The sequence below is a fragment of the Pyxicephalus adspersus genome, chromosome 7 (genome assembly GCF_032062135.1).
Source record: "Pyxicephalus adspersus chromosome 7, UCB_Pads_2.0, whole genome shotgun sequence".
Taxonomy (NCBI): domain Eukaryota; kingdom Metazoa; phylum Chordata; class Amphibia; order Anura; family Pyxicephalidae; genus Pyxicephalus; species Pyxicephalus adspersus.
The window spans coordinates 62,291,255-62,303,479 of NC_092864.1; the positions used below are offsets into that span (position 1 = coordinate 62,291,255).

Sequence of the window (12,225 nt, forward strand, 5' to 3'; positions counted from 1 at the left end):
ATCGTTCAAATATAATCCACCAATAATGTACACACGCTAGATATGCTCGTTTGAACGATGCAGGAAGTGACATGTAAAGGAGAAATAATCCTCCCCCAATCAGATCCGCCGGGACGGTCGTTTGTTTCAAGCGACAATCCTCGTTCATCAGCGTTATTGTGCACTTTTTTTGTTAACGATTATCGGACGGTCAATAGTCGTTCATTTTAAACAATAATTATTGCACGTGTGTACATAGCTTTACTGTACAGGTGGCAGGAGGTGGCAGTGTTATCTTGTTGTGATCCAAACATTCTTTGTAGATTTTATGAGCGATTCCCGCCTCTGCAGACTTTAATGAAAAGAGATTACAACTGCTTAAAAATATCTAGACAAAAGTTTTTAATATGTTTTACAGATGTTTCCAGACGTTTAAGATGCATGCAAAGCACATGAAGTCCTAAGTGACAACACCGCTGCCCCTATAGAGTGACGACAATGGCTGCACTCCCGGACACAGCAGAGCTGAGACAAATCTGACACCTCTTATGCGAAGGAGAAAGCATGGATGGACAATATGGAACATTTCTTCTAGGAGAAGACAGAAGCATGGTGTCAACATAAGGTGTAGTGGTCATGATTTTTATGGTGGTTTACTCTTTTGGTGTGGTAGCAAGGAGAGTTGGTAGCACAAGTACGGAACAAAGAGCAGACAGGTGCATTGGTAGCCCAAATTAGTAACAAAGGGCAGCCAGGTGCATTGGTAAGCTAGATAAAGAATAAAGGTAAGCCAGTTGTATTTGTAGTGCAGATGAAGACCAAAGAGCAGCTAGGTGCACTTGTAGCTCAGATGCAGTTAGAAAGGCATCCAGGGGCATTGGTAGTACACATGTAGTTGGACAGGTAGCCAGATAAGTTGGTAGGCCAGATGAAAAACAAGGAACAGCCAGGTGCATTGGTAGCCACCTATGGTTAGAAAGGCAGTTAGGTGGGTTCTTTGGTAGCCCTCATAGATTGTAAGCCCTTCTGGGCAGGGCCCTCTCCTCCTCCTGTATCACTGTCTGTATCTGTCATTTGAAACCCCTATTTATGTACAGCAGAGCTTATTATGTTGGCACTATACAAATAACTGTATAAAATATTAATAATAATTGGCCTCATGTGGTTAGTGTATGGACTCCAAAAAACATAAAAGTTTAAAAGTTAATGTAAGTCTTTTTTGTTTTAAAAAGAGTAATTCTTCTGCAGATGTAAGTCAAATTATAGGCTTTTCCTGCAATGATATCATATTTGTTGGGATAATTTCCAAATATGTGTACGGCTATGTGGATGTAAGGTATAGTGTAAGGCCAAAAGACCAAAAAACCAAACTACCATAAAAATCCTGAAAAATGAAAAGTAATATTGGTCTGTGTAGCGCCAGAGACAGACAAAGAAAAACCTGGAGTTATCATTAGCAGCTAAATAAATTTTTAAACCACAGAAAAGAAACTTAATATATTAAAAAATATATTTTTCAAGCTAAGATCATTTCAGCAAGTATAGAATATAAATGTTGATATTGCCAGAAATGCCGTGCCCTTATCACTTACTAAAACTGTAAGCACAAATATCTTTTAGCTGCGTTCTGTAAACTACTTACCCTCCCATGTCACAAAGATAAACAGAGAAAGACCTATTTGTAGTCTAAATAAGTAGAGCAGCCCCGGTGATAACCATGACTCCCTCTACAGATACAATGGAGGAGTACGCATTGCTACCCAGGGACAAGAAGTGTGCTACTTGCAGGATTATTGGATAAAGACAGTACAACCACCACATATTAAGCCTAGTAAGTGGAACTATTATATAATGTATGATATATGTTATGTTTGTTCTATGGGTTTAGTCCATCATGTAATAATCCATCCTCTTTCCATACAATCACTTATGAGAACAAGATCTAGAATAGTAGTGGTAAAATAATTTGGATTGTCAGTAATACAATGCACTTGCAGTAAGTAATAGATGACTATTTGGTATTTGGGCAGATAAAGAATCGTTTGCAATAGTGAACTTTGAATTTGCTCATGCATGATTGGCATTAAAATGAAATCAATGAAAATAATAAGTAATCAAAATCAATAAAACAATACAAATGCCTTAAGCAAAAACAAAAGATTAGGTACACTATACATAGTGGTATTTATCAGAGATCCCCAATTTACTTTGGCTAGATATAGAAATAAAACCGCCTTGCCGTGCTCCAGGTGAGGATGACATTGGGATTCAAGCAATGTTCTATTCCTCTATATTATTGTCACTGTTCTTGACAAATTGCTTATTCTGCTGGCTGATACAGAGCACTAACTATTCTGTCTGAAGTTAAAAAAGGACATCTGTCCACTCAGCATTCTGCTTTTTCATTGTCTTTTACCAATCCATTTAATCCAATTCAGCTTTTAGCACCACGGCATGGCCGAAGATTTATGACAGTACACTGAGTGCAAGATAAGGCTTTGAACTTGCAAGTAGTTTATTCCTGTCTTTGGTCTAAGCGGCAACCAAATATAGCTATAAATTATTAGATATTATATCAGATAACATATTTCAGGGGAAATTCTGCAAGTACATATATAATGAATTCCAGCCACTTCATGCCCATGCACCTTTTGACTGTGCAATAATTTTAAACAGTGTTCATTGAATATAAAGCAGATCATAAAAACAATGAGCCAAGCAAGAGATTGGATAGAGAAAAAAGGTACTATAAACAGTCAGATATTTTGTTTGTTGAGCAACATTTCCCAAGTTACAAGTGATTTACTAGAACTTTAAAAGAACTAGTTTGTGTTACTCAGCTTTTAATTAATTAATATAACAGTAGTGGCTTGCTTTTTAAAGATACATATTTTCCCCTTGTTCATCCTAAATACCATTATTTTACCTGACCCTTAAGGTGGCCTGTCAGGGGGTCAGAAGTCACCAGAAATCTGACTAACTGCCCGACAGCAGTCTTAAATCATGCTGGAATACAGTATATTATTTTCAATAACATCTCAGTAATTTAAAGTTTCATAATCTTTAAAAATGAGTCACTTTGTGCACTGGGCCTGTTAAGTGAGGTCAGGCCAGCAATTGTCAGATTTACAGTGAACCCTTTGACTGACCCACAATGACACTTCTATATTTCTATTCAAACAAGTTTCATTTTTTTGGACAAATTTACTAAATCAAATCTAAAACTTCATGGGACATAGCTTAAATACAGCAATTTTCATTTCATCCTTACCATCTTTTATGCCATTGGCACAAAAAGTGTATGCAAATGTACCCTTATTTGGAGATCCATAGTTATTTCCTTAGTCACTTCCTTTTTTCCAATACTTTTCTTTTTGAACTGTGGAGTGCATGTGTCTCCCTGTTGTTGTTACATCACTAAAAATACACTAATAATGTAGCAGTAATGGGGTGATATTTAAGCAAAAGGAGGCAGCTAGTAACCGACACACTGGTTTGGACTAAGTTCAGTTTTGTAAAAGGATTAGGTATTAGACTGAGTTTAAAAATTAGATTAACAAAGGATCAGTATATTTGAAACAAATTTTGGTGGAATATCTTTTTAGGCTACTAAGAATTGATAACTAGAAATTCACCAAAGTTATCGATATAAATGTCCTAATTTTCCCAGGAATATGGTATTATCTTTCCATGTCCTCAAGAAATATGAACTAGCATAGGATTCAACGTGACATCTGACACACAATTGTAAAATAAGTGCATGGGACAGAGCTGGCCTTTCAGGTAAAAAGTAAAGTGGCAGGTACAGGAACAAACAGAAATCAGTAATCATCATTTACTGCTCTGATTACTGTAAACAGAGGAAGATAATACTAATTAGGCTACTGTGAGTTTCTGCACTCTGGACATGTTTATTTTTCCAGTGTCTTATTCAATACGCCTAGGTTCTAGACATTTATTGAATACATACAAAAGAAGGAAGGCAAAGAAGAACACAAGGTTTAGGAAAAGGCATAAAATGGGTTTTCTACCTTAAAGGCACCACTTTGCACTTATGTGCAAACAAAAATTAATTCTGCTTTTTTTTTTTTTACAATAATGTGTTTCTATGGCAAAAACTGCCTCTCAACCTAAAACATTTCTGCATTTTAGCCTGGCCATAAAGAACCACATAGCTTTTCTATTTTATGAGAACATAAAAGTGCTCCTACCACTTTTGCACATACATTTCTGGTCTGCTTCTTTTTTTTAAAAAAAATGAACATCCCTATTTTTAATAATTATTATATCTTTCTTTCATCCCAACTTGTATTGGGAAAGAGAAACATCTTTGTAAGTCCAACTATATCTTTACTTTTTTTTAAAAAATATATTGAAACCTTCCCCTCAGATGCTAAACTTTGTAAGCAACACTGCTCTAAAATATATTTTATATATAATGTATTCTAGCCTTCACACTGCTCGGCTTAATGGAAGTCAATATCTGTATATTATACTATCCACTCTGCAATTCCATTACAGACTCCACACCGCTGGTCATAAAAAGTATCATTCTGAGCACAAGCCCATAACAGTAATGATAAAAAAGGGCCATTTCTCTTCTCCAACTAGAATGAAACATTTAAATCACTGTGGTTCTTTGCTCCAAGGAAAATTGGCAAATTAACACAGCTAAAAAAAATCTAAAATATTAATGACCGGTGTAAAAAGGGAAGTTAATAATTGAAAACAAATTGCCCAGCTTTAAGAATTTAGAATTCTAGAAAATTGGCTGAAAAGTGACATGGATAGCACACAATTTAGTTTTTGATCAGCCTTGCACTTAATGAGCAAGAAACATATATAGATATAAACAAATACAGAAAACCATATTGCTGTTACACACGGAAGATTTTCGCCCGATAATTGGCCGATGCCGATTATCGGGCGATAAAAATCTGCCGTGTGTACGTAGCTTTAATCTCAAGCCTGTGTGATAAAAAAAATACTTTTTTGGCAAGTAAAAACAGCCCGCAATTTAGTTGTGTATGTAGCTGTTGGCCTGGAGTTAACCTTTAAGGGTTAGGGTTAGTTTAAGGTACATTTAAAGTTTAAGTCTGGCTAATATGAAAAGTTGGCCTTAAGGATTAGGTTAACAACTGTTCTTTTCACTGGTAAGTGGTTATCCTTTGCCTCCACTTGAAATGTACTCTGTACTGATTAATCAAAAAATATTTTATATTGATATGTCTCTTGATACAACATTTTATCTAGTGTACTTTAGCATATAGTATAAGAAAATACCAGCAACACTTTTTAACAAATAAAAAAAGATCAAATTGATGATAGCATCTCTAATTTAGGACTAAGTTCTCATTTAAATTTTAAAGCAATTATTAGGTGTAAAATTACAGGGAATATGTGTTTTTCACAGAAATAGAGAATGAAGCACCTGCAAAGATACTTTTTTTAGTACTTTTTTGTGAACTCAGATATCAGCACTGCCTGTGGTTTGCAGTGCGTGTTTGCTCTGTTAACCAGAAGCAAGTAGAAAGCTATTAACAGCAAGGATACTTAAACATAAAATATTTCACCAACTGTTTGTTTTGGGATGCCTCATTAGCCAGACCTGCCCAGAAACAAGTTGTGTCAATATTCAGATAAAGATTGAATTTTGGGCAAATTATCAAGTTACTGTGAGATGATCCATGAAAAATAGGTTCTACAAGTTAGGGTTTGTAAAATATATATATGTGGGTGTGAAATACATATATATATATATATATATATATATATATATATTATGGATGTACCCTGGGAAATCTTTTCCAGGCAGCCTTTAATCAACAAGTCAGAACCAGGTTTTGACCCTACTTCTTATATCCCCGCACCAGGAGAAATGCAGGCCTCACTAAACCATTTTAAGGTCAGACCATGGGTTTGAGGATTTCAGTCCAGTACCCAACAGGAGTCATATTACCATAAGCCAGCATGTGCAGGTCTGTGTCGCACCCTCCACCAACTCATCAATGATGTCCTGTTGATGATTTTGTAGGCATAATACCATTCACCACAATTTCTCCAGCAATTTTTTGTCTTTTATATAAGATTAGTGTGAACCTGCTCTCATCTGGGATTAGAAAACCTACCATTTCTGGTGTTCTCTGGCAAATGCCAATCAAGGTTTACAGGGTCCTATGGGTTAGCTTTTCCCATAAATGTAAGATTAAGCCCAACCCCTTCCAGCTTTCAGCCCTGTCCTTGTCATTCAATGTCAGATTCCAAAGCCTACTGACTACTAAAGTTTTGGCATTTGACAGTTAAATGTATTGTGTCCCTAAATAAGTATAACAGACCTTTTACAATGAAACATACCAATAACACCAGTACAGAGGTTATTGTACAAGAATCTCATATTTTCATGTATGCCATTGATTAAACTGAGAGTACTAACATACCTTAGCATTGCACCAAATCCTTTTTTCTTAGCCTTCTTTTCCTGTTCATCAGTTTCCTCTTTCTTTTTCTTATCTTTTACTTTTGCTTTATCCTTTTCTTTATCTTTTTTCTTATCTTTCTTTTTCTTGTCTTTTTTTGCCTTGTCAGTATCTTCTTGCTCTGCATTTTCTATTTGGGCTGACTCACTATTTGGGGATGCTCGTCCAGAGTGAGAACTTACATTAGAAAGTCGATCTTCAAGAAAAGACATAAAAATCAGTTATACATTCTGTGCACATTTGTTGCCATTCAAATAAATCACCAAGTGTTTAAGAAAATAAAAAAGGCAGTAGTAGGTTTTGTTTTTTGTTCGTTTTTTTTACAGCTGGTCATTGGATCCATCAAATGAACCACGTCATGTACCATGACAAACTAAACTCATAACCTCATACATATTCTTACAATGAAAAGGTCAAGAAGACACTGGCTAAATCTTTATCAAATTTACTAACAAATGGTCTGTTAAAAGCAATTCAAAGAAATCAATTAGCACATTCAATTTACATATTTCCTAATTTAAAGTACAAGCAAGCAACAGTCAAAATGCCAATGGCCATTCGAAACCAGAAAAAGACCCAGTGAGGATGTTTACACTGCCAACTAAGTGGAAGGAGGTGGGCTCACATCAAAATAATTCAGTCCTGCCTTGTCCTGGTTTCTGGCTTTGTTCCAGAGTAGAGGAAGCATCAGGCGCATGCATGAGATCAGCACTTTTTTTTTTTTTTTTAGAGACCGAAAAGCCCCTTCTGCAAATGCCTAATTTCAGGCATGCACAGAAGGAGCAGCCCCAAGCTTCTCAGGATACATACATCAATGGCTTTGTGCTCCCATTCGGTCTTTATGCTTCTTGACTCTGTCCAATAGCTGGTCCCCTTTTTAGAAAATGTGTCTCCAGTCCTAGCTGGTCTGCCCTGTATATCCATAAAATTAGATCCAAGGTGGAAAAGTGAAGGAAACAGACCATCTTCTATTTTTATATTTTTGAGTAATATCCTACATGGATTTCTTAAATTGAGAAACTGGGTACACTAGAGGCTTATTACAAGCCCAATGGATGACATTTTGCAAGACCTCACAGCAGCTGTGATCAAAAAGCAAAACAATAGTAAAATAAAGGATGGTTTAGGCCACCTTAGGCTGCATACACACGTGCAATAATTGTCACTGGAAACAAATGATCCACGAAAGATCGTTCGATAATTGTTAACAAACAAGTGCATCTGATTGGGCGACAATCGTTTGTAATCTATTGTGTGTACGATCGTTCAGTGATCCTGGATTGTTCTGTAATACAGTTTTTCCTGTACATGTCACTTCATGCATCGTTTGAACGATCCTATCTAGTGTGTACATTATTGGTGGATTATTTTTGAACGATCATATCGTTACAGCATGTACAGAATTGTGCACAATAGGATCGTTCAAAATAATCGTGAAAAATTGCTGATCGTTTGTTTTCAAGTGATAATTATTGCACGTGTGTACCTAGCCTTACGTGGGATCAAATAATGAATTAACCTTAAATTAAATTTTCCATGTTACATAGATACCTGATCCTGTTGAGCTTAGATATCCCTAGGCCTGTTAATCATATACAGTACATGTACAATATATAAATAACTTACCTTCCTCGGCTTCTGGTCCATCATAAGACTTATCAATTGCAGCTCGGAAGCTCTCATTACAGCCCCTACCACGGACCATATGTGGTCTAGGTCTGTAGAAAGGAAGCTCATTCTTCTTGACTTCTGCCACAGCTGTTTGTAGACTCTCCAGCGAACTGGATTTTTTAAGTCCCAGACGTGGACCAAGGTCCTTTCCAGGAGAATCTACAATAAAAAAAATAGCATAGGTGAGATATAAAGATATTTGTATTGGCTTAGTGCAAATCTTTCTAACAGACATTTAAATTTCCCTAACCATGCACATCATTTTGTTCTCAGAGCAACTCAATTACCAAATATTTAAACAGTATCCAATACATTCGTGGGTTTAGGTTTGATTAAAAATCTGTACTTGGAGAGAAGGAAAGTGGTCTTCACTTCACTAAATAAATTCTCTATACACATGCATTGTGTGTCGTATGTGGCATTTTAGAAAAGAACATTAGTGAATTTCTTAATATATTTTTACATAATATCACCTTTCTAGAAACTCTGGTTCATTAAAATCACGAAAGTTAAAAATTTAGCAACAGCCATCATCCTGATAAAGGCGTTTGTGGATGTTTCTCTGCAATAGCATGTCATTTTATCAAGAATTAGCCAATCCAAATAAAGCAATTCTAAAAATTCAGTTCAAACTATGTACTATTAGTATATTGAGGTAATATTAATTAGTCTCTGACTCTATATTACACCTTGCTAATTATAAGGTTTCTTTATTTTAATAATGTTTGGTCACCAGCATCACTGTACTACTATTCCCCCCACTTTTAATTAACCTCTTTAATATGCCTTAAACATTCAAAAGACAAAACGGCCAAATAAAGTAAATAGAAATAGTTCTAATAGGAAGTCAAAACACATCGAAGAAACTCACAAAAATACTGTTCAGGGTAATATTACTGGTAGAATTTATTATTATTTTTTATTAAAAGGGCACCTGTGCAGATAGGAAAAACTATTTTCAAATGGTTATTTGCACATTATCTAGATAGACTAATGTCTCAACAAGCACACATAACAAGACTGAATTCCACAGGTTTTTGTCCAGCTCAGGTTGCATGTGTAATATCAAGTGTATGAGTATGAAAGTGAAGACCACCCAAATTGTATAGACTTTTTTCACTCTCTCTTTTATCCAATGTAATCGTTTTAAGGTCAATAAACATAAAAGGAACCAGATGGGATAACCAAAGTAGTAAAGTAACATTATCTTACATTTTTATAAAAGTGGACAGCTAGGCCCCTTTAGGCTAAATGAACAAATATCAATATATTCTAATAGTATCAATAAATATTTTTAGTAGTAAAAAAAATGTACAGCTAAAGTACACATTAATACAGATATTTATGGTTAATTTGTGGCCACATATTGTGTCATGCTATTAGGTTTTGTTGTCAAAATTTGTAGCTTCCCATCTCTATGATACAAAATTTTAAAACTAAGTAAACAGGTGTTAAAGGGATAAGGAAGACACTAAAGCTACGTACACACTTCCAATTATTATCGTTGGAAAACGAACGACGAACGTTCATGCACGATATATACGAACGATCGTATAGCACCGATCCTGCACATAGAGTTAACGACACGATCGTTCGTAGATATTGTACACACAACAGATACGATCGTTTGAGCGATAGAGGAACTATGTGCACGACAGGAAAGTGAACGGACGTTCGTTCATCACGCATGCTCTGAACATGGACGATCAACGAACGACCGTACACACGAACGATGTTCAACGATCGTCGTCCAATCCGATCCGTCGGTCCGGTCGTTCGTTTCCAGCGACTTTCCTCGTTCGTCGGCGTCGTTGGTTACTTTTTTACAAACGATTTTTTGCCCAATCGATCGTTCGTCGTTCGATTAGAACGATAAAAATTGGAAGTGTGTACGCACCTTAAGAATAATAAAAACACAATATAAGTTCCGGACTCACTACTGGCAAGGAGAATGAATGCCCCTAGGGGAATGAAACAGCAAAAGAAACATGACAGTTTTGGCTGGATTTTCGCTTTATTGCTTTACTTGAGAGTAAATACCATGGTTTCAGAATCCTTGTAATCACTAGCAATCCGCTAATAAGGGTTCTGTTGTTTTAATATATTTGGTCAGTGCTGTTCCTTAATCAGCCAAACACTGGAGTATGTACATGAATCAGTAATGATTCGAATGAAATTGCCTGACGAATACAGATTTAGGAACAAGCGATCCCAAATGCTTGCAATGTATAGCAAGGCTTGAAAATGTTTTATTTTATAATACATATATTTCAAAACAACAAAATATGCATTTGATTTTATTGTAGAAAAAAGCACAATAACTTTGCAGTTACTACCAAGATATGCAAATCCACAACAGAAAACAGATATGTGGTTGCTAGGTTGCAACTTTTCTCTTTGTTCACTAATTACTATACCAAGACCTACCATTACTCTCAAATTGGAAAGTTCAGGAATAGATTTAGAAACATGATGTGTACAGGACAGGAAGGCTTGTTCCAGCCAAAATGTTTTCAAAGTGTGTGTATTCAGCTTTAGTGAATACAGGGAACAAAGGGTTTTGCAGTTTTTGTAATAGCAGAAGTAAGACAACGGTTTACCAGCTTGTTATGCTCCACTTTTGAGCAACTCTAAAGGCAAAAACAGTTACTAGTGAAGGCATAAAGGGTCATTTTACAGAGCAAACACGCCGAGTTAAAGCTGAACTCTGGTTAACGTACCTTAAGTAAAGCAGCTATGAACAAGGAGTTAAACACAGGACAGCAAAAGATCTCAGAAAAGGTTGATTTTTTTGGATGAACATTTATTGACAGGTCTTCTGATCTTGCTATGTGATCCAAATGATCCTCCAGGGTTCTAACCCCAGCCCCTTTTAGCTGGGTGCATCACCCAGAACTTTTCAGTAGCCACCCGGCTGTTTTTGGATGATTACTGAGAAGTTGGGGCACAATACAGGGGTCATCACCCACCTACAGATGAATCCCAACTAGCTTAAAACATTTTCTATGGAGAATACTGATCCTCCATATGATTACTCTGTACAGCACAACATGTAACCATAAAACATAAGCAATTTGTTTGCAAAGGGAATTCTGTGACTTGATACCATCACCAGGCTGTACTTGTTTGATCTTGTGGCCATCTCAGAGAAAATCAGAGCTGATCCACTTAACCTCTTCTCTCTGATAGTCTCTTCTCTAAAATATTTGAAATAAGAGACAACTGAAATTCTTGTTTCACAAAATAATAAAAATGTGTTATATCTTTCTTTTCAAAAAATGTTATTTTATAACATATATATATATTTTATAAGTTCATTTTAAGTAGCACAAAAAAAAATTCAACAAAATCACACAGGTAATGTGGACTACTACTCCGTATTCTCCCTAGAATTTTTGAGTTGAGTTGAGTTGGGGGGTGCTGTAGGCTGTTGGTAAAAAAAAAAAAAAAGTGAGCAGGACAACTTGTTACAAATTTAGTGCTCCTGGTTAAAATATTGTTACCTGAATGATTGGGATGATGATAGGAATTCAATTTGATTTAATGACAACCCACTTCATGCAGAACTGAAGTAACTGCAGTGTTGTCACTCCTACTGTTGTTGTAGCTGCTTAGATGACGATAACTCTGCCCAAATCCGAGTAGATTAACAACACATTGATCTATATGCAGGAACTAGGGAAAGTTAAATGTAGGACCTAGTCATTCCCTCACACGCCCTCTACTACTGTCTAGCAGGTTGCATGAAAAATGTTTTAACTGAAACAGGGAATATACATTTTTAGGATAATTAACACGCCAACTTGCATTAAAAAATCTGAAAATATGTTTTTTCCTGTCCATAATAGGCGTGTGATAGTTCATTATTCTCACTGGGTATAGACCAGTGCAAAATTTTAGAGACCAATCTGATATCACAAAAGCAGTTGGCTGCTAACAAAGATCTGAGCACACTTTGACACAACTTGCTATTTGCTGATAAATCTTTCAATAATTAAATGGAAATAAAGTCAAAGGCTATAATTTTTAATAACAACATAATTCACATCTGCACTCTAAGATTTAGAGTTTTACATTAGAGCCCTTGTATAATCTTAAG

The 12,225-nt window shown here is 35.8% G+C and overlaps 1 protein-coding gene across 5 annotated transcripts in view; it reads right to left on the reverse strand.

Moving 5' to 3' along the window:
* Nucleotides 1-12,225, reverse strand: part of PARD3B (par-3 family cell polarity regulator beta) — a 520,784-nt gene that overhangs the window by 328,734 nt on the left and 179,825 nt on the right. For all 5 annotated transcript variants that reach the window (XM_072418720.1, XM_072418718.1, XM_072418717.1 and 2 more), the window contains 2 exons: nt 8,082-8,285; nt 6,417-6,651 (listed from right to left, as the gene is read on the reverse strand). In XM_072418720.1, coding sequence (XP_072274821.1) covers nt 6,417-6,651; nt 8,082-8,285 — 439 coding nt within the window. The remainder of the gene's footprint in view (nt 1-6,416; nt 6,652-8,081; nt 8,286-12,225) is intronic.